At 44.4% G+C, this 23118-nt stretch overlaps 1 protein-coding gene, 1 long non-coding RNA gene and 1 pseudogene across 2 annotated transcripts; 1 reads left to right on the plus strand and 2 right to left on the minus strand.

Moving 5' to 3' along the window:
• Positions 1 to 612: 612 nt before the first annotated feature.
• On the minus strand, positions 613 to 13468 carry prel (preli-like). The gene is made up of 4 exons (XM_084591049.1): positions 13350 to 13468; positions 12847 to 12942; positions 12246 to 12468; positions 613 to 1278 (listed from the first exon to the last, which is right to left on the minus strand). Exons 2-4 carry the CDS (start codon positions 12936 to 12938, stop codon positions 979 to 981), a joined length of 615 nt encoding a protein of 204 aa, XP_084447175.1. The 5' UTR covers positions 12939 to 12942; positions 13350 to 13468; the 3' UTR covers positions 613 to 978.
• Positions 1300 to 4906, minus strand: LOC146206383 (uncharacterized; annotated as a pseudogene).
• A 107-nt stretch (positions 13469 to 13575) lies between the features above and the next one.
• On the plus strand, positions 13576 to 22657 carry LOC146206384 (uncharacterized). The gene is made up of 3 exons (XR_014704437.1): positions 13576 to 13693; positions 14438 to 14545; positions 22468 to 22657. It is a non-coding gene; the product is annotated as an uncharacterized LOC146206384 (long non-coding RNA).
• The last annotated feature ends 461 nt before the right edge of the window (positions 22658 to 23118 follow it).

Consider the following 23118-nt stretch of genomic DNA (forward strand, 5'->3'; position numbering starts at 1 on the left):
TGCCAATACTAAATTATTTACACAAATCTCTACGAAATTGTGTTGCATTGCTCTAACATGCAAAGGGTACACAGTTTTTTCCATTGTTTCGGTTACAAAGCAGCATTCTAAACTTACTTTCTTGCAGTAATTTGAGATTGCTAGGAGTCGTAGCATGCTACCATTTACAACATGCATTCAGCCATATGATCTATACAGGTGTGGGCGCAATCAAACACTGTTTCCAAGTGCAATCATGCGTTTCCTACCAGAAAAGAAAAATGTTTTGTCCATGAAGTAGCCCACCAACATTCTCTACTGGTATGCACATACAACAGCTGTAAGGTAGTGCAACCTATGAAATATGTTAGAATGCTATAGCATGATGTGTTTTGCCCGAACCTGTACATTTTAGTGCCCTACTAGATGCCACTCCTTGTCTATGGAGTAATCATGTCGAAGTAATGCTGCTACATGAGATGCGAATGCACCTGGAAGATGCTGACGAATGCTATAAACCAGCATGACTGCATTCTGCATAAATATGCGCCAAGATGCATGCACTATGTTTTGTACTGGACAGACTGCCACATCTGAATGTGACTTGAAAAAGCAGTAAATACTTGCAACACATAAAATATGGCAATTTTATTATACATTACTACCACATACAGTAGTCTCAGTAACAAAGGTGGTACAAACAAAATAAAACAAACACTTTCCCAGCATCTCCAACCAGTGCCTTATATAAACATTAATTCCAATAAAATGTGCAGCTCTCCACGATACTGCAGCGGCAGTTAACATGGATTGTTACAGTTCCACTGGAATGCTAAGCACTACTTGGCACCCAAAAAGAAACATAAAAAGACATCCTTTCATGGCCTGAAGGCAACCTCTCACCAACAATCTTAACAGTGTGTATATCAGTGCAATCGTGTATATCCTTCCATGGGAACCCTTTGTGGCAGTGTCAAGCTAACACCTACACCCTGGCCACTAGTTGCTACAACTGGCTGCAGCCACCAGTGGGACAGCCTTGGCCTTTGCTAGCTCAGTGGCCAGCTTGGAACGAAGGTGCTCTTTCTCAGCAGGATGAGCCCCAGGAAACATGCGCTCCAGGACATAGGTGAATCCCTTGCATGCCTTGGCAGCATTTTGCTTGAAACGTTCCACTCCGAACGCTTGGATGGCGCAGGAGAAACCAAGAATTGAAGAAGACACCCAGGCTTTTCGCTCCACCACAGTGTGCTTAGGGTTGTCAGCAGCAGGCCTGTAGATGCACTTCTCTTCTATTGACTACAAGACAGCAAGGAAATATCCATTAGATAGCCTGTTTATTCTAGGCTGAGTATCTTTCAACAAAACAAAACACTTTTTGGTACATGGTGAACACTGATAAATGCAATGCATACTGATTCAAATTGAGACAGGGTTTGTACAGGTGGCAAAGAAAAAAATTCAAGGATATTCAAGGAATTTCAAGCCCCCATAGGAGGATTTTCAAGGCCCCCTTCGAGGGCTTAATTTTTTTTTCCATGTCAAAGATCTTCAAACAGTGCTCTCAAAACGTCTGAAATATTTATTCCACAAAGAAAAAAAACATCACTACGCAGATTTGTTTCTATTGCACAGAAAAAAATTAAATATAGCTTCATAAAATATCACAGTGAAAGTTTGGTCATATCCCGCAGAAAAGTAAAAAATTAGTTTTATAAAATTGTTGGTTATTTCCTATACCCTCACAAAATATTGTCCACTGCTTCAACTGCACAAAACAAAAAAATCCTTAGGAAGCAGCTCCTCAGGGCTACTTCAGGGGAGCTCCAGCAGCTTTTGTTGAATTTGGAGCTTAATGGCGTGTAGCTCCTCACTCTTGTCTTTGGCCGTCTTTCTGAGGCTATTGGACTTAACAATGTGTGTCACATTGTTTTCTGCCTCTGCTTTATCAGCATAGGCATTTGCAGATGCCATGAGATCATCAATTGTCAATTCCAGCTTCTTTTTCTTTCTTTTCATTGCATCAAGCTCTTCCTCAATGCAGTGCTTTTTTCTCTGCTTTGAAGCTTCAAGGTCCTGCTTTTTCTGGGCTTCCAAGTATGCTCCATACTTTTGCCTTGCAGCTGACACAGCGATCCTCAGTTCCTTGGTGATTGGAATGTTTAGAACACCACCTGCTTTCTCAACCGCATCGCACACGATCCGTTGTGAAACATATGAAAGGTCCTTCAGATTCTCAACGCACACCTGTCGGTTTACACTGAATCCACGCTCGACAGTTGCCGTGCCATGACTGAGGACAAGCAGAAGTTTCACAATGCTCCACAACTTCGAGTAGGTTGAACTGAACTTCAAGAGATCAGGGTAAAATTCATCCAGTCTGTCAGCGCACTTGTCAAATTGTCTAAGCTGATGTTTCTGCTCGTGCAGGAGCTCCGTGTACTCGGCCAGCACCGTGTCTCGAAGGTGATCAGCCATTCTACCTGCAGTGATGAGGGTGTCCAACACTTTTCTGAAACCTGCAAGGCATTCCTCTGGCTTCGAGCACATCTGTCGTGGGTCTAGTGAAGAAAGGCCCCTAACAAATGCAAACTTCAAGGGGCTTCTGTCTAGAACTTTCTTTGTGGCACTGATCAAAAACTGTTTACATTCCATCCGGAATTGAAACACGTCCTTTGAGCTCACTTTAGAATTCTTGAGAACTTGCTCTGCTTTGTAGCCTATATCCACCTTTTCAAGTGAAACATGGTTCTCGGCATTATCAATGTCGATCTTCAGCAGACCCACTATCCCTTTGGCAGACAGGATCGAACATTTCAAAAACTTCGTCAGCAGCTTTCTGAGAACAGTTTCTAAATCCCTTGCAAGGAAAAAAAAACCATTGGTTTGTCTGTCTGGTACTCTACCAGAAAAGGGTTCAGTGCCATCGCCACACATAAGGCAAAATTCAACTTTGCTGGCAGCAAAGCATCACAGCAGAACTCCCACAAGTTACTGAACGATGCACATTTTGGCAGGTTGACTTCTTTTTTTCTAGCAGCCTCAATGTACTTTTTCATGTCACACCACAACAGCAACGCTCTCTCAATTACAGGAACATTCTCCACCCACCGGTGGGCGACAAACTTAAGAGGAAAGGTATCTTGGCCTGTAACTGCCGAAAAGTCCTGTCTCCGTGCTGGAGCACCTTCAAAAATTGCACTCAGACTAGACAACAAGCAGTCAAGTCCCCATTTAGTCGCTGAAACTCCAGCCCTATAAGCATTGTGCACTGTGTGTAGCCCACAAGTGCCTAAGTCCACACACAGAACTTGGTGGTTTTGTTGCAAGTGCTCTTGAAGACCTTTGAAGAACTTCAGATTGACATTGGGCCCATCCATCGATATCTGAAGAATCTTGGCAAGAGGCAAAGGCTCGAGGGCGCTTAGCAACTTTTCCTGAATGTCATCGGCTGTGGAATGCCCCATAAAAACGGAGGTGTAATACCTGGTCGTCACTTGGTGAGCAGAGTCCCAACACCTCACGTGCACATCCATTTGCTTACTTTGCAGAAAGTCATTTGCCGACTCGTCAAACAGTACGACATAGAATTCACACTGTTCTATTTCTCGCTGCAATGCTGAAAGAAAGAAAGGCCTGAGACCGTGACACGTCATATAGGCGCATTTCTTCTCACCACAAGAAAACGCCTTTGCCACTTCACTGTCCGGAAACATGCGCTGATATAGCTCCACTGCTTGGGATGACGACCGGTACGAAAAGTGGGATGTCAGAACTTTCAGAGTCCAAAGAATTTCAGCGTCAGCGACAAGCTCGTGCGCTTTGCAAGCATCGTTTAGGCTTGGCGACTGCGAGGAACACGCGCTAGTAGACTGCTCTACCGCGACCGGCGTCGGGTACCTTTTCAACGCGCTCCCTTGCGCTACCTTCATTGCGCTAATATGCTTGCCGCTTTTCATGTGACTTTTAAAGCGGATTCACCCATGGCAGTCACATCCACAGTTTTACCGCAAAGCTTGCACTTAGCCCGATGCGGACTCGTTGTATCAGGCGCAATCCACTGCTTGTATTCGTCATGGTGGAGCCACGTAGCCTGAAACTTGCTCTTTCCGGGCATTGTGTCACATATGAAAATATCACGTGCGCTGACAGGCAGAAGCCACGCTCATTCCAAAAATGCAAGCACTAGGGCAACGCCAGCGTAGACATGGCCGCACGGCTCGGTAAACCTATCTAAAAACGTTGGGCTCGGTGAGTGATGCCGATGCGATAGCGATGGGACGACGCAGCCGCGCGCCCACTGCAGTGTTGCCAGCCGCCTAACGAGAATGCGCTAAATAGGCTAAAAATCGATACGTTTCCTTCCCCGCAGTTCATTCAGAACTCAGTCAAGAATAAAAGTTTAGCAACAAAAACATTTTCATGACGAAAAACACCAGTTCAAATTTAGTATTCAAGGAATTCAAGAATCTTCAAGGACCAGTCATAAATTCAAGGTTTTTAAGGGCCTTGAAAACAGACTTCCGTAATTCAATGGTATTCAAGGTTTTCAAGCACCTGTGCGCACCCTGTGAGAAGGCAAATGAAAGAGGTGTCAAATATAATAGCATAAGCAGTAAAGAACTATGCATCAACAAATGCAAGTTGCAACAAAAACCACAAAGGTGAAATGCACAGCAATGCTACAGAACAACTTGAAACAGCTATTAGTGCCCATTCTGCCCTCTGCTTGAGAAAACATTTTGCACTGCAAAGGCAGTATTGACAGATGATGGTCTGCAAACCCTTTAGTCGCCTTAAAGCATTTTCCCTTTTTAAAAAGACAATGAGGTCAAGTTAGCAGAATTTTATTCTGAATATGGTTTTATGGCTCTTACCTGTACATCAACTAAAGATGCATTTATTGTTCAGACCATTGCATTTAAAAAATTTTCCCTTCACTCTCTACAAACTTGCATCTACACGAAAAAACAACAACAAAACACTATAGTAAAATTTCAAGCAAATGGCAGTGCAGCTAAGACACTGGAATCAGGGCCAAAAGAAATGTTAATGCATTGCAATGAAATCAACTGATGACCGTGACACCCGTACTTCACTTTTTTAGCATTTATAGCCTACAAAAGCTCCGTTTTCAGTGAAGCATCATCTTTAATCAATGTATCCCTTGTTGTGCTTCTGTTCGCTACTGAGTTTGGCTTTATGGCTCCAGCCAAGAAAGAATATTACCTTTTGATGCACCACCTAAGGTTATATTTTGTATAAAATGAAAAAGACAAAAAAAAAAAAAAAAAAGTGGCAATTTATTGGCACAGGCCAGCATAAATCTGCCTTTAGAGCCTCATACACGATGGCCTAAACTCAAACACACGGCCCCTCCGCTGGCTCCAAAGGTTTCAGCCTTTGTCACGGGTTATTACTGCCAGGCTCATTTTTCAACTAAAACCAACTAAAAGGTATCGTCCCCAGATGGTACACATTCTTTGTGAAGATATTAAAGGAGCCATCTTAAAGGGGCACAGTAACGTGCGTAAGGTTGTTAATTCCAGCCAACCTCTAGGTTCTCTGCACCGTGCTGATGTCAGTAAAAAAAATTACAAAAATCTGCGCATGGAAACGAGAATTATTCGGTTTATAAAATTCCAAATACAAGAGAAAAAAAGAAACAGTGCATCTGAGCTGTTGCAAGAGGGAGCCCCTCTCCCATTTCGTTCGCCCAGCGCTCGACTCGGGCGGAACCTATCAGAAACGCAGCTTTCTGCTGACATATCGGAAGCTATCCACCATGGTTGCCTGTTCAACCCTACCAGCAGCCACACTTTTTGGCAGCGTCGTTACCGATGCTGCGAAGCACAGCTATGAGGACCGGCTTCTTCGTCTGCTCCCTTGGTCTGCTCAAAGTTAGCCTAGCCCGCCAAATTCTGCTCCAAACCATCTTTGCCATCTAAGTGCAGTGCCCACATATCGTTCACGGTTCAATACTGATAATAAATGTTTTCCAACCCAATTGCGGGGGTGTCGACGAGGTGGACCCGACGGACAGCAAATCTGTGTCGCCGTTTTGGTGTTCTGCCAGCGTCCATCACTGCTGCTGTCATGCATCACTCGAGCGCTACTTGTGCGAAAGTTCGAGAACGAGTGTGAAAGGCAAAGACGGGAGAATGGCGTACATGAGCTAAGGCGAAGCCTACCCTGTACCTGGTAGGGAAGCGAACATGCTTCTCGAGAGATTTTGACACAACTAGCGCCACCTGTTGGGCGTCGGCAGAAACGATCAACCACATGATTTTGGCTTGTCCAGCGATTTTGCCGACCTTCGAGATCCGAACGCTGTCAGCTGCCTTGGGATTTGAGGAGCCTGTGGGAGTGACCTTTGTGCTTGTGAAGGTAGAGCCTGGACAGCGTATTGGCACATGGCAGACTTTTTTTCTTTCTCTGTTCTTTTTTTTCTTTAATTCTTGGCTCCGGCGACCTGCTACGAAGGGCAAAGCCACCATCACCATCATCAGAACAAGCAGACGCTCCATCGCGCTTGTTGGCAACACCGCATTTATCCGAGTTTACATTACCCATCTTTACAAGCACTCCACGAACACATGCGGAATTAAATCACCATTTATTTGTTTTCTGAATAGTAACTTGAAGAACATTCGAATATAAAATCTAATATGTGTGCCAAACCAATCAGCGCCACAGAAAAGGAAACGTCATATCCGTTAACGAACTTCGCCGTCGTGTGCCGCTCACATCGGTGCCAAAACGCTGATTATTGAAGCGGATTAAAATATTACGCGCTACGATTTCGCCGTTATGATTAGGCTTTGGGGCATCGGGAAGGTGTAAAGAACTATAGTGGCCGACTAGAATTAGTGGTCTGGCGAACGTCATGGGGCCCCTTTAATCTGCCCAAAATTCGGACAGACATCAGCTACCATCAAGAGCAAGGTGCCGGACAACCCGTCCTTTCTTTCATCTCCAAGTCTACATCTTTTTCTTTTGAAGATCAGCGTGGCATTTATTACCCAATGCAAGTTTTCAGTAGCTCTCTTCAAGCCATTCTGAACTGGCACCTGTCCAGCGTTTAGGAAAAATAGAGCATGAGCTTTTTTTTTTTTTTCCCATAAAGAATAGGAGGGGGTGGTGTCAAAACAAGATGTTTCGGTTGATTTCTTTTTTATTTTAGTGTTAATAATTTCTTTAAAATTTCACTGTCATCACTTATTTCTCTAATGTTATTTTGCTGTTTCTGGCCAGCGAGGGATGAAATTTCCTTAATGCAGCCCACATAGCAACAGGAGTTCGAGACCCTGCCCTAAACATTTAACAGCTCAATGATAAGACTTGATGAAGCTACACGTGGCCACTTGTGTAAAGCTAGCTTAGCAAGTTTAGTTTATAGGGTTTACCGTCCCAAAGCTGCTCAGGCCATGAGAAACACCGCAGTTCAGGGCTCCAGAAATTTGGACCCCCTCGGGTCCTTTAAAGTGCACTGACATTGCACAGCACATGGGCGCCTTACTTTTTGCCTCCATTGAAAAGGGATCAGAAGCATACAGATTGGTGCTGTTATGCAGGAACCTACATACTAAACAGCAATTGTGTTTCTGAAGCCCCCTGCTACAATGAAGCAATACAGAACATGAAGAAGCAAGCAAAAGGAACAGGTAAAATGATTTTTTTCCCACTGTGGGTGTATAACCTGTTTATTATTATTACAATGCTTCTCTGTTTCCTCGTGCTCCCAAACAAGGTGTGCGTGTGCTTGAGGGGTTCTCTACACAGGCATGGCAGAGGACCACAATACTAAGAGCAAAGAGATCTTAGTTTAAAGTGCTTCCAAAAGTGCCCGCTAAAGTATCTATCTATTGTGATGCTTAGCCAAATGAGGCAGCCATAGCCACAAGTGAAAAGGTAAGTAAAGTGCTGTATAACATGCTTTGCCACTGTCATTCAAATAGTTCAATGTGGAGAACCTGGGACATATTTGACAACAATCAGAAGTCGGTGCACTTTGATTGAAAAGCTACACTGAGGGCTAGGAGAAAGTCCGCAATAGATAGCTGCACATTAACACTGATGTGGGGCTTTTAAACCGCTAACCGCATGAGGCAACAATTCGCGGCGACACGCCGCGCAACGGGCTGACGGCCGCTAAAGCGCGAACTGCACGAGGCGACAATTCGCGGCGACATGCCGCGCGACGGTCTGAGAGCCGCAAAGCATTGCCGCTCGTCGCTGTCGCTCGGTTTCTGGGTTTTTAGAAAATTTCGCGTGTCGCCCGGAAGCAGCTCACGAGGCAGCCAATCGCAGAGGGCTTTCGGGTGCTCAACTTCCGTTCTGGCTTTTTTTCTTTTTATTGCGTATGAAGTTTGTTTTTCTAGTCTGGTTTGGGCGAAGAACCTGGTGCCTTCACGCGCTTACTTCATCTGATCCGTGTATATATGAGTGCATCGAGATAATTCAGTAAAAGCTTGGAAGGGTAATAAAAGAAAGAAAAAGGTTAGCGTGGCTAGATATTGTTAATTTTCGAAAGGAGCAGGAGAGTCGCTGCTTGCAATGCAAGTCGGCATCGCAGTGTAGTAGCTCACCGCTGCGCTGTGACCCTTTAAAATATGATGCGTTACAAAAAATTTCATCAGTGTTTTATCGTACTTCATGCTGTTTAGTGTTAGAAATAGGATATAGCGTGATTGCATTCCCCTTGACCGAATGACGAGGCAGCGGTAACAGAGCAACACTGAAAACGCGCCTCTCTGTCGCTGAGCTCTGTCGCTGAGCCCTTTGTGCGGTATGCACCAGCGACGACAGGCGTTGGCGGCAGCATCGCGCGACGGATCGCTAGGGGTTGTCGCCTCATGCGGTTACCGCTTAAAGCATTGACGCTCGTCGCTGTTGCTCAGTTTCTGGGTTTTTAGAAAATTTCACGTGTCGCCCGGAAGTAGCTTGCGAGGCAGCCAATCGCAGAAGGCTTTGGGATGGTCAACTTCCGTTCTGTCTTTTTTTTTTTTTTTTTTCGGGTGAAGTTTGTTCTTTTAGTCCGGTTTGGGCTAAGAACCTGGTGCCTGCAGACGCTCACTTTGTCTGATCCGTGTATTATGAGCGCATCGAGACAGTTCAGTAAAAGCTTGGAAGGGTAGTAAAAAAAGGCTAGTGTGGCTAGATATTGTTAATTTTCGAAAGGAGCAGGAGAAAGTCACTGCTTGCAATGCAAATCGGTATCGCAGTGTAGCAGCGCACCGCTGCGCTGTGACCCTTTAAAATGCAATGCGTTACAAGAAATTTCATCAATGTTTTATCGTACTTCATGCTGTTTAGTGTTAAAAATGGGATATAGCGTGATTGCACTCCCCTTGACCGAACGACGAGGTGGCGGTAGCAGAGCAACGCTGGAAACGCACCTCTCTGTCACTGAGCCCCGTCACTCCGTGCGGTGTGCACCAGCGGCAACGATAGACGTTGGCATCGCGCGACAGATCGCTAGAGGTTGTCGCCTCATGTGATTACCGCTTAAGTGCATGCCAAGGAGCAAGACATTCCAAACCGAAAAGTGAGCATGCAAATGAGGAGAACTGGAGTGTCATATACAGTGAAAGCAAGAAAAGTTTCAGGTTGAGATAAAAAGAAATACAAGCATAATGTATTAGGAGAAGCTCCACACATATTTTCATTATTACAGCGCAAAGACGGCACAGAACAGGAGGAGGACACAACAGCGCTGTTGTGTCCTCCTCTTGTTCTGTGCAGTCATTGCGCTGTAATAATGAATGTATGTAACCAACTCGCCCAAATTGTTGTATTATGGAACTCCACACATAACAAAAGAAATGCAAGCCCATATGTGTAGTACTTATTTACACTTGATTTGTGATGTGCCTTAATGTACAGCGCTTTTTTGTATTTATGGTTCATGGGGTTTAAAGTCCCAAAGTGAACTAAGCTATGACGGCTCTGGATAATTTTTACCACCTGAGGATCTTTAACGTGCCTTACAAAGCGGTCACCATGCCTGCGATCGACCCGGGTCGCCAGATTCAGTAGTCAAGTGCCCTAACCACTGAGCCACCATGGTGTGGCACTTATCTACATTGAATTAGAAGAGCTAATTACCTTCAACTTGCTAACAAGTAAAAGTTTGCTTGCTTTAAAAATCTATAAGCATATAAGCCCATATACATACACAAATGAGAGAATAAAACTTCACCTGCTGAGATCACAACAGACAATTGTGATTTAGCCACCTGTTGTGTTCCATGTACACAAATCATGTTAAGCTCTTTATATAAAAATATTAGGATGCGTGGCTTTACGGAACAACTCACCCTCAGCCCTCAGCAGGCATATGAGAATAGAGTAAGATTTGCTGACAAATGACAAATCTTACTGTACTCAAAGCACAAACACATTTCCAGCACCTGTCTTTTGTAGATACTGGAGGCCTTCTTTCCACAAACCAAAACACAAAATTGACAGGATATATTAGGATGAAAATCACTACCATTAGGTGAGAAAACACGTAGTCAAATATCAATAATTCAACGATGAGAAAACACGTATTCAACTACCGATAATTCAACGATGAAAGGGCCAAACATCTGTTCCCATTGTGTGTACTTTAAGACTGGCCTTTTTAACAGAACGTTTACAGGATTGAAGGATCAGTTAAAGTAAACCAGAAGTTTGAATTTAACTTCTGAACTGACCATATTCTGTTTTATGCCCTCGGCTTGAGACTTTCATGAGCTTTTAACCTTAGCCCCATGACTAAACAGGACAGCCATAGAGAAATGCTTATAGTTGGCGTACGCACTGCAATAAGTTATACCCAATACATGAGAGCTAGTTGCAGGCATTCTACACACTGATATAAGCAAAAAAAGTTAGTTGTGATTTAGCTCTGATTAAACCTGGATGGAAGTGGAAGCTTCTTTTGCCTGGCTATGCTTGTGGCCGAACTCAGTCTTTAAGGGTATGACACAAGAGCGTAAGCTACCAGCACATATATAAAGTACCGCTTTAACCAAGCCGTATGGATGTGCCTGTGTGTCCAAGGGGTAACATGAATGCAAAGGGTTCTGGCAGGCTGATTCTGATATCACCCTCCCATATGAAAGGAGCAACCCAAGTTGGCAGCTTTTGCCAAACGTAATGTCAGGCAACCCTACGACCAATTAGTGCTCGGCTATGTCAGCTGCCAGCTACCGCCTGCCCATGCCATGCTCTAAGGCTAGAGGGGTTCAACGGTGCTGAACCCAATGTGGAGCAAAAGCTTTGCATCGAGCTTTGCATCAAACCCAATCTGTGTTCAGTTGAACGCATCAAAGTTCACAGACATTCAATGCAGAACCCACTTTCCTGTAATGAACATGCTTGCGTGGCATAGTTCGTTGGTTGGTTTGTGGGGTTTAACGTCCCAAAGCGACTCAGGCTATGAGAGACGCTGTAGTGCAGGACTCCGGAAATTTCGACCACCTGGGGTTTTTTAACGTGCACTGACATCACACAGCACACGGGCGCCTTGCTTTTCGCCTCCATTGAAAAGCGGCCGCCGAGGCCAGAGTTGACCCCACGTCCTTGGGAACAGTAGTCGAGCGCCGTAACCACTACGCCACCCCGGCGGGTTGATTGCGTGGCATAGGGGCAATGTGAATTCAAATGTCACGGCAGGCCGATTTTATGTCCCCCATCCACATGGAAGGAGAGGCTCGAGCTGGCGCTCTTTCAGGCACTTACTGACACCGACGCCTAAGGCTTGAGCTGGCTGCTATAGTGAAGCTTCCGCTTCAAAATGTAAAAAGAACTGCTATAGATTACATTTACACCTGCCACATTTAGCCAAGAAAGACCCTATAAGTACCTACACAGGTTCTTGCTTAATGATAACAGGAACAAAATTACTAAAACCAGATGTAACCAACCTTGGTGTGGCAAAAATAAAAAAATCACTAATGTTAACAGCAGAACAGAGTGTTATATCATGAGTTTCGGTTTCTGTTTCATTTTCATGGATTGGATATTTAGTTGTTTGTTTATAATACTTGTTGAGTGGCAGTTTGTTTCCCATACCTCAAACATATAAATATGTCTGCTCACTGAATTAACATCAGCCAGAATCTAGTCATAGTAACATCAAAATAAGTCTCAGCTCTCTTCATTACGGCCGCCCTGGACGATATAACAAAGAGGACCACAAGCAGTTCTAGAAAGGTTCAGTAAAAGAACAAGTGTGAACAACAAGTGTGAAAGAACAACAGTGTCATGCAACTTACCATAATGTGTTGCAGACCAATGTTGCGCGTGTAAGTGACCAAGGTCCTAGTCCTTGGATCAACAACAGATTCTTCAACAATACGAACAGACTTCGAGCTCACAAATCGCTCTCCCCACTTTGGTAGCCGATTCATCGGGTTGGTCTTTGTGAGCAGCCGTTTTGTGAACAGCTTTCCACCTTCGACATATCGTGCAACAATGTCTTCAGTCAATACATGTGTGCTGTAAACAAAAATACCTGCATTATCACAAGGTTGACAAAAAAAGAGGATCAAAGAGCAATTAAACAGTAGTCACAGGATGCATAAAGCAGGACTGAATCGAGGGTTTTGACATCCAATGGGACTTAATGCACGAAGTGCCCACTTCAATACCGTGTTCACCACGCCCCCGTGTTACCCCAATCACCAGCACATTCTATAAATTTATCGGGCAATTTTACAACAAACCAATTCACCCATTGCGACGTCCAATGAAGTTACAGCACACTAAACACTCCTGTCACCGTCAATCATGTGGTGCACAGCAAGTCTTCTACAGCTAAAACAAGTTGTAGTTAGTCGAGGTTTATTACTGTGAAACGATTGTTTATAAACTTGCCTGTATGGGTTTGGATACCTCGCCCAGAAGCCTTGAGCCACCTGGTCCCAGCTGAACTTGAACCTGTCCTTCCTCTCGTAAAATTTCACCATCGCGCTAAAAAAAAAAATTACAAAAAAAATGACCAGGCACACCGGTTAAATGACTCAATCAAGAGCGACCTCAGTAGTATTACTTTCATTCATGACAAATGCTATAAAGCGTACCACAGGACACATCAGGGTAGCAAGCACTTCAAGACTGCCAATAGTACAAAGCTTCAAACTTATCTGAAATGCTCCCATTAGGCTTTTAACTGCACTGTAGTCTAGGTTTCTGCCCCTGCAGACATGGCGGTAGTACACTCGTGCAGCTGCAGCGCGGCTTGAAACTGGCCTTAGTGAGGATATTTCTATGCCAAACAGCAACTCATTTGCTACACGCAGTTGCCGAGCGCACCATAAATCTTACCACGTATAAGCTAGACTAGATGATCAGCAAAACTACACAGGTTAACACCTTACCCGTCGTCGCTGTTCCCTCATGGAACGCCGCACACAGGCAGCGATGTGTCCAATGATACGATGGCGATGGCAACCTAAAGCAGCGAGCACTATGGTGACTGTGACTGTGGTACCGAGAGGGCGCCGTCTGCTGCGACCCGGTTGCAGCAGCGAAATGCTTCCTGCAACCGGGTTGCAGGAGCAAAATGCTTGCTGCAACCCATGACGTCTTATCCGGTTTAAAAAAAACGTCACGTCCGGCTATTGTTTTGTGGGTAGGTGTTTGTTTTTAGTAGCAGAATGGCTGGTCGTCGGAGCCGTGGGAGCTGCGTCGCCGTGCCAGCCGTGCGCTCTCGTGTTGTACGGTACGTAAGCAATTTTTTCTATTTTTTAGATATTTCAGTATGCATGTATTGAGTCATTGCCCGCTGTCTGGAACTCTACATTTAGTTTTCAATTTCCCTGCGCCCGAATGTTCTGTTGACGACCATTGAGCCTGCTTGGCCGGCAGTGGGCCCGAACGGCCCAAAGGTGTATTATAGAAGGTTTCAATCGAAAGCTCAACGTAGTTCGACACCAAGGAACATGCGGTTAAATACCGTTTATTAGGCCAACCGCACGAAAGTCTCAGTCATGTAAAACACGCCTGACTACCAGTCTTGCGTGCGCCTAAAAAGGGCGGGAAACTTGGGTAAGCTTTCTTCAGCGGTCTGGATGAATAGTTAATGATTGTAACGTCTTTGAGCTGATGGAGGGACTTAAGGAGATACTAGGACATGACAAAAAAACGCGTAGAAGCAGGAAAGGCGAGGATCAGACAGGCCTGTGTGGGAAGCTTTTGTTTCGGTGCACCACGACGTACTAACCATTTGTGCGACGTGACCCTTTGTGTGACCCTCGGGCCTCATTGCTATGACGCGGTGTAGAATAATGATTTCATACCTCATTTTATGACTGCGCACTGTCAAGTGTATGCAGGGCCACTTTCTAATTACGGTGAGGTAAGCGATTTCGCCTTGTGTTTAAAGTGCATCAACATGTACTTGTCTTAATTTCTTTTGTGTGTGTAAACATCGCTTATAAGCTGACGTCTAATATTGGGTACGCAGGGACCTTCCTGATATGTGTTTTGGAGTCTAGCATGGGCTTGCTGGTTGCTGAGGCTGAACAAATGGGACTATGAAAGGCGGAGGCAGCATATGCTCCAACGCCACAAGGTGAGCCCTGTACTTAATTTCAAAACAATTGCTGTGCCACCGGGACTGGTCATTTGTTTTAACTTTTACATGGGGAACATGGCACAGCTCACCAGTTTGCATAGAGTGCGTGAATGATTCGAATAAGCAAGCATCCCTGCAGCTTCCTGCAGCTGCGGTGTCCAGCTTGTAGTTTGCAGCCTTTCTTTGTCAGCTGCAATTAATGCATTGCAAACAGTGTGCAATGTAACAGTTGATTCAGACTAAGAAAACCAGACTAGCTCCAAAAACAAACAAATGTTTGCACGAGATGGAAGATCAAACCACGCTATATTGTCTTCTCAATTTGCTGTGAGAAACTAGCAAAGCTGCCTTCTTTAACGAATGGTATTCCTACGCAGATTGGTTGTGTCGCTTTTTTGTGCGTGTGACAAAGTTGCTGCAAGAACTTTATTTATTTATTTATTTGGTTACTATCAGGGCCGTTGAGCAGCTAAAAACAGCGACAGCTTCTCCGGGCACCGATATGCCTACCAGCCGATTGTGGCAGGGTTGCTTCACATTAATCAAAGCAGCCTAGCAAATGAGGCTCACTGTAGCAGCAAGAATTGTGAGCATGCCCTCGCACTCACTTGCTTTGTCATCTCCTGCATCTTCTGGCGTAGCAGCGCCGGGCAGTCTCTTTCCGCTCATCAGAGATGATCCTTTTATGCCAGGGGTCTTGGACCACGGTCACCGAAGCTGCGTGATGCAGTCTGCCCAGCTCAATTTTTAGCCGACGTTTTGAAAGCATTACCACCAGCCCTAATTTCGAACTAAAATAAGCTCAGACTTAGTACCCAGTTAGTACGCATTCATTTTTGATAAGGCGTTGACCACTTAATCTGCATGAACTTTCATTTGACATCACTATGCATTCAAAAGCAAGGAGCCGGACATCCTGCCTTTTCTTTTATTTCCAAGTGTGCTTTTTGTTTTCTTGCTGAGGATTATAAGTGTGGTATTTATTAACAGGTATGTCATTTCAGTACCTCTCTCCGAGCGATCCTGAAGCTGCTTTTGTCCGGCATTCAAGCGGAAAGGAGCACACGTTGCTTTTCTTTTGCAATAATGGAAGGGCTTGATCTGGAAAAAAGAAGTTTTGGTTATTTTTGTTCATTTTATCGTTATTTATTGTACTTTGTTTTCTGTTGTTTTGTTATTTTCTGGCTCCTGGGTCATGAGAGAAAAGGCTTTGTCAATGCGGCCCACGTAGCAATATGAGTTTGAGACCGCTGCTCTATGCCCATAATGGCGTGGCTATCAATGTATATTTCATAATGAGTTGGTCTGAGGTAATTGTCAAGCAAAAAACTACCATATGCCACTGGTCGGCCCGGACCCACAACCTCCGCATCATGGTGTTAGAATAGAAGTGCGTGAGCGGGCTGCTCCGCACCGAACAGTAAGTGGCGATACAGATGCGCTGATTTCTGTAGGCTGCCGAGAGACTACGTTGACTGTTGGTGGCCGCGGGTTCACTGGTTGCCGCAAGGAATAGCAGTCAGTTCTCAACTTTCGCTCACGCCCCCGCTCTATGCCTTTCTTCGATCATGGTATATTCTAAGTTGTAATGTAATGTGGAAAAAACTTGCATTGTTCTCCACTGCGATACAGGCTACGTATTCTGCAATGAAAAATGTCAGCTTTTTTCGGTGCGAAAACATGTCGAACAGCTTCAGCTATGGCGGTCGGCATACCAAGATAGGACCGAGCTATACAGTCACTGTTTGTGAGGGGCATTTGGAGCCCAGGTTTGTGTCCAAAACATGGATGACAGAGTTAAATGGGCATGTGCTGCAAAGCGTTGCTCATTGCTAGCAAAGGAAGCGGTCCCCACGATATTCTCTGCCGGCCTTGCCTACCTTTCAGACTTCGAAAAGTAGAAAGCGACCCACTGAAAGGCAGCCCCAGGAACCGAAAAAATAGAAGATCGTCAAACTTTGTGTAGAAGTGTCAGGTGAAGGTAGCACGTGCTTCACACGACACTGCGTGGGCATGGGCCGGCCCAAAAGCCGGGTGCGGCTCAGCCCACGGGCCGTCTGGGCCGACTCATGAACATTTTTGCTGGACCCGGGGAGGGCTTAAACGTGCGGGCCCGAGCCGGATTCGGGCTTGTACACAGAGAGCCGATGTCCGATTTATAGTCACTTTGTCAGAGTAAAATACGCATCCGTGGCTTCGCAGCAACGAAACGGATGAAATAACCATGGTACGCTCCGAGAAAAAGGTTTAGTCTTCATAGCTTATTTATTTACTTATTACGCCACCGCGGTGGCTTAGTCATTAAAGCTCTCGAATACTGAGCTGGGATACCCTAGTCTGATCCTAATTGGGAGACAGCATTTCTGTCGAAGCTGAAAGCATGGCAGGCATATGCTTATAGATGACAGTTTCATTGAAGAACCCCATGTGGCCGAAGTGATCCGAACGCCTGTGCTACAGCGTCCTCATACCTTGAGCCGGTTTGGGACCATTACTCCAGACATAGCTCTTTTGTTTTTGTTTTTTTTTTTTTTTTTTTTTTTTTTTTTCGTTGTGAGAAAATTCAAAACCGAACGTAGGTATGGTTTTCATTTTTAGCTGTTGATTGGAACGTCTCATAACAGAAATAGCCGCAAAGGCTTGAGTTTAGAAATCTCCTTGACGTTGAAATAAGATAAATCTTGAATGAGCAATGTTTAAATAAGTCAATTAATGTCGTAAACAATTAGACATGCACCGACCACATTGAACAATTCAAACGAATATATGAAATTACTCCCCTCTGTGACTGAAGAGCAGCAGTCAGACACCGCTCTTGCATGTTTTAAAGCGTAAAATGCCATGTGCGGGTTACTCTAGTGTGGTGCAGCTTGGCGTTCGCCTAATAAATTAGAGTAGCGCTGGATGAGGCTGTTTCAGCTATCAGCGAGCACAGACGGTCTGGTCTGCGATAAGGTGCTTCCGCATATGATCAGTTTTGTATACCACTGGAGACTAGGAACTGGAAACCTCATACAAACCACTGGGAAGGGCCAACGTCTGAACGCTTTATGAGGTTTGGCCTTTTCCAAGGTTGCTGTTCAACATTCGGGACGCCTCAGCCACAGATAGTCTTGCTGCCGCAACGGCGCCATCTTTCTCGAAAGGGGAAATTGGAGGCGGGGGGGGGGGGGGGGGGGACCTTCTACATGCAGAATCAGCGAAGAGCATTGCAGCCAGAACACATGCCGGCCCTGGCGGCGGTGCGATAAATATAGCTATGATATAACAGCGCCTCTCGCACACCACAGGGCGGGCACGCCGCCTGAGCTTCGTGTCTTTCTTCTACCACCGTCGCCTCCAGTTCACAGATACATTAATTCGAGAAGAATATTGGCTTTCTCTTTCTTTGACGGAGGTGATACCTACGCTTGACGAACGGCCGTTTTGGCATGGCGTGAAGACTACATACGCATGCAATTGGCTACTTTGCGTTTCCTCGAGATTTTAATGTTATATTTTGCTGCACGCGGTGTCTAAATATTAAAGCCTCCTCACAAGAAGTCCGATTACTTTTCTTTCTTTTTTTTCGAGGCCCCCTCGAAAGTTTAGACTTGGTGGGGAAGGAGGAAGCCGCTGTGGCAGTGTAAAGGGCAGTGTAAAGGGCAGCTCACGAGGAGCTCACTGACTGCCGGCGTCTCACAGTCTGGCACACACCTGCGTCGATCGGCGTCTGTCTGCGTCCCATTGTCGGGGGCACTCCTGCGTCGAACCATGTCGAACGCGCCACTGCGCGCTGTCGGCAAGACGAATTGGAGAAGCGTAGTGTAAATGGCTAGCGAGGATTTGGTCTGGGCCACACTGTCTGCATCACAAGGGCCGTTGCGCACTGTCGGCCAGATGAAGGGGATGACCGCGTGGCCGGCTTGAGGGTACTGACATAGGCTGGAAGACGCCGGGATTCACTTGAACCTTTTTGTTTCCCGATGGCCCGACTTTGGCTGCTGTCGCCGTCTGGCCAAACACCCCGCGTTTCTTTCTGGTGGGGAATTCTTGTCACAATAGTTGAAAGCGGTAACTCTCGCGCTCGTCTCGTTGTCGCCATCCTTAACAGGGGACATGGCTCTTAAAGCTATTTTTCCTACGTTTTTCAACAAATTTGATAAAACCTGGTATTCTGATTTAGTTTCTTGCACTGATTTCAAATATATAATTATGTTTCGAATTGGCCAATTAGTTCAAAAGGTAAAATGAAATTGGTCATAATTTGCGGGAACAATGAAAAAATAACCGCACTACAAAAAATTCACATGAACACTTTGCTATGTACTAGAAAGCATAACGAATACAATGTTACGCGCACTTTTGTGTAACAAATATTAGCAATGTTATAGCAGTTCAAAATTCACTGCTCCAAATGTGAGTGCCTTCCTGTCTGATTTAGAGCAAAATTGAAAACTTTGAACTGCTATAACATCGCTAATATTTGTTAAAAAAACAAATGCTCCTAACATTGTATTCATTATGCTTTCTGGTACCTAGCAAAGTGTCCATGTGAATTTTTTTGTAGTGCTGTTATTTTTTCATTGTTTCTGCAAATTATGAACAATTCATTTCATTATCTCTTTAACTAATTGGCCAGTTGGAAAAGTGGTTGCATGTTTGAAATCAGTGCAAGAAACTGAATCAGAATGCCAGGTTTTATCAAATTTGGTCAAAAATTGGAAAATAATTTTAAGAGCCATGACCCCCCTTAAGCAGAAGCGAAATGCAATACAGCTGACATGTTTCGTGGTGTGTTTGGAGACTGTAAACGGCCTAAACTAATACATTCTTTTTCAGCGAATTTCTAACAGTCTAGAGTTAGAAGACGAAAGAGTCACACTGGCCGTACTGCCCGAATCCGTGAGTCTCGCTGCCTGTCGGAAGTTGGGCACACTACGAGCAGTGGCATGCCGCGCCGGCGCGGCTCGTTCATACACAACCCTTCAGACACCACGCTCCACATCATGTTCTACTTGGCACTTGCTGTATTTCATTTTAAACCAGCCAAAAGACGAAACAAAGAATAAAAGCGAACAAGATGAGGCTGGCTTCTGTGTCTCGTCTTTTGGCTGGTTTAAAATGAATGATTACCAACTCGCCCAGTCGTTAACCTTGTTGCTGTATTTACAGGGCATTCCCACGTCTGCTGCTGTGGTTTAGTTTAGCACTGGTGAACGCTGTCTATGTTGGGATACATGCAACATAAATAGCTTGAAAGTAAAAGATTGCACAGCCATTATTGTAGCTAGTTTGTAAAGCATGGGATGCATAATGTGGAGGTCTCTGACCTCAACGGTGGCATGTTTCTTGTTTTTGTTTTGTTTTCCTAGTTTGCAATAAGTTATTTCTCATTTGAGAGTAGATACACTGCTAATTGCCATTCATCACCAATGCAGATTTTGTTTTTATTAGTTAATTATATGCTTTCCTCAATTTTATTCTGTTGATTTGCATACCTGTGTCGTAACAGGGCCTTTATATATTTTTCCTTTTCTGCTAAATAGAAGAGCATGAGCCTCTCATAGCCTGTGTTGCTTTGGGACATTAAATCCCATAAGCCAGACCAGCATGAGCCTCGTTTCTGGCAGTCGTAGATCTATTTCATTGAACCTCTTTGTTAATAATAAGCTTGTCAAACATACGTCAGACAAAAACATACAGTATGATGGGTGTGACACCATGAAGGTGTCAATCATTAGAAATGTCACAAGTGTTGGGCAGGCATGGAGGGCCTATCATTAACATGTTAAAATTAAGGAAGCTCCGGTGCCACTCAAGCGAAAACATGAGAAGCCACTGACAGAGGGCCATGGAGTAGGGCATCTGAAGGAGGAAAGGGCTATCCTTGAGTGCAGTCTATCCTCACTGAAGTTATTACTGACCAGTGCCTTGGAAATTTTATCAGAGCAGGCATGGATAAAAAAAAAATTATATGCACAAGATAGAGAGTGGAAATGTGCTGCTTATTGATGTGAACTCCGAACTAGTCTAGTGGTGCTTGAGCACATCATAGTGGTATAGTTCACATTTCTCAAGCTAAAAGAGTCATGTTTTTAGTCAAACTTATCGTTCGGGCACCAAGTATAGAAACAAGCATTGCATTTTCTGCTAGTTTGTTCCAAATTGTTGCTAAGGTCATTTGTGTTATTTTAAACATCTGTACATGTTTTGGCTGTTAGTCTTGTATTTTCAGCAATGCATTGATCTCTGAATAAAAAGGAATCAAATAGGTTATTTTGGCATGTCAGGTATAAAATATTCAGCTAATAAAATCTTTTGACTTTAGAAACGTGCTCTAAAACAATTTGAATGCTTCAAAACTCCCGTTTTATAGCTTCAAAGTGCTCGAGCCTGCTTCCACCTCTCCAAGTTGGTTTGTGGCTCAGGTCATTATTGACAATTCTGCATGACTGAATTGATGTCTTCAATTTGGAGTTTTGGGGAGGGTTGCATCCATTGGGAAGAGTGAAAAATGCTGGCCGAAGATAAGGAACGCTGCATTATGAAAATTCCGATTGCTATTGGGCAACCATCTCATGGATGATGGCACTTGAAAGCGTTTTGACTGGAGGTACTCACACTGCTTGGTCTAGGCCAGTGCAGCACTTCATCTTACAGGAGCATATGCACCTAATTTTGGTCGCATTTTGCTTGTTAACGACATGCAAAACATTACTCTGTACAGATCATCACCTGGTTTTTATTTTCAACTGCTAAATAATTTATAATTGAATTTTTGTCTTATCTGTTTCAGGGTGTCTATACTCCATTAACACACTGAATGTTAGTAGTGCTGCTACTGCACTTAAAATCAAGTGTTGGTCTCTGTTTGCAATATTTTTTAGCTGCTTTGAGAAGTATGATGCTCATGGACGGCCTCCTTAACAACATGAACTGGTGTATTTGTGATGAGGACCATATATCAAAGACAGCCAGAGGTTTTATGATGCTAGCATTGTAGCAGCTGCTGGCAACGGTGCTGTAGTTCGGTGAGGGATTTGGCCATCTTGTGGTTGTTGCCTGTTTGCTGTGGCCACCCTCAAAGTAAATAGCTATGGTCCTGTCACATAGTTTGAGAACTTCTTGTTACTTGTATGGAAATTACTGTTTGGCACAAAATGACTTATGGCTGCCATCATGTGCATTATAGAGGGCGAGCGACTACATTTCAGTGGAACAGTTCCTCATTCTTTTTCACAGCCCATAGGAAGGATTTCGCAAGTTTAGAAAAATGAAATGTTCACAGCTGAGTCAGTCGCAATTCTGGAATCATGCTGTGTAGTCGACAAACGCTACAATCCGAGAGCAACGCATGTCGTCTAATGAACAGTGCAATCGAAACTTCTTGGATACAGCAGCAAATGAAAATGTGCACACGTGGTTTTCAAGATGTCTCAACGTTTATTTATATGCTTCACAACCTACCAAAGCCCGCATGCTTGCGTTATACCAAAGCACAATCAGCTGTCTGTTCTGATGTCTGCGGCCAGTGTTGATAACTTCATATCAGTTCTTTACCACCCATGGTGTCCATTTCTGCTGTGCATGTGCACTGCAGTGATACATTGCCACACGCATGCAGAGAGCACTAGTACTGGCCTTACTTAGGGTAACCTTTTCGCTGTTTTGGCTTTTCTCATTCTTGAGCTATGCTACAAGGTGCACACTTTTCTTTTTGTCTGGGTCCTTTGACGAGTCATGAATTCAGCATTTGTGCTTCTTTCCTTTTTGAGGGTGTAGTGACCATATGCAAATCCACTATTAGAATATATGAGCTGCTGCATAGTCTGCAGTCCTGTTATCTTTTTATTTAAATTTGGTACGTCTCTGAGTTTCTCTGGGTGTTTTGTTATTGTTCTGAGCTTGCATTCTTTTGTTTTTTCTCCCCATGACAGCCGATCCTGCACGTGACTGATACTAGTCGAGAGATCACAACAGCTGCCCACCTTTCAAAGCATGGCATTCCCTGGCCCAAGTTGACTGCTCCCTGTGCTACTGGCTCAACAGTGTACTCACAAGTCTGCACTTCACTTACGAGCGTAATGGCAACACACACACGTTGGCCATAGCTTCCCATAGCTTCTGTGTCAAAATAAAATATTCCTACTTATGTGCCTTTTCATTCATTATTAACGCACATGATTGGAGTAATAAACACTCCAGTGCCAAAACACCATGTTGACACAGTCATTTATGTTTAGACTGCCTACCTTCTGCATTACTTCCCTTTTGTAACCTACCTAGAAAGGTAAGTATTTACTTTATGTGTCGTAGAACCACATGTATTTGTTATTCCTTTTGAGACTGGAAATAATCCGCAAAACCAGTGAAGTAAGAAAAGTTTCCAGATATGTTTCGTAGATAATTTTTTGAGGTAAGCCCAATGATGTTTCGAACTGCTGACAGGGACTGATGATAAAATGGCAAAGTGGGCGGTGTTTGTTGAATTGCATAAGATCGGTTTAATTCAGTATTTTGTAGATGAGCAGCAACTTTCTTAATTGCAATGCTTACTTACACCCATGCTGTCACCTCATGTAATGCTC

The sequence above is a fragment of the Amblyomma maculatum genome, chromosome 1, assembly GCF_055883805.1.
Source record: "Amblyomma maculatum isolate TAMU_Amacu chromosome 1, ASM5588380v1, whole genome shotgun sequence".
Taxonomy (NCBI): Eukaryota; Metazoa; Arthropoda; class Arachnida; order Ixodida; family Ixodidae; genus Amblyomma; species Amblyomma maculatum.

Coding starts and splice junctions, on each gene's coding strand:
- prel (XM_084591049.1), bottom strand. CDS start 12,938: ATGGTGAAATTTTACGAGAGGAAGGACAGGTTCAAGTTCAGCTGGGAC. Junction 12,469..12,846: donor AGGTATCCAAACCCATACAG/GCAAGTTTATAA, acceptor TTTTGTTTACAG/CACACATGTATTGACTGAAG. Junction 1,279..12,245: donor TTGGTCTGCAACACATTATG/GTAAGTTGCATG, acceptor GCTGTCTTGTAG/TCAATAGAAGAGAAGTGCAT.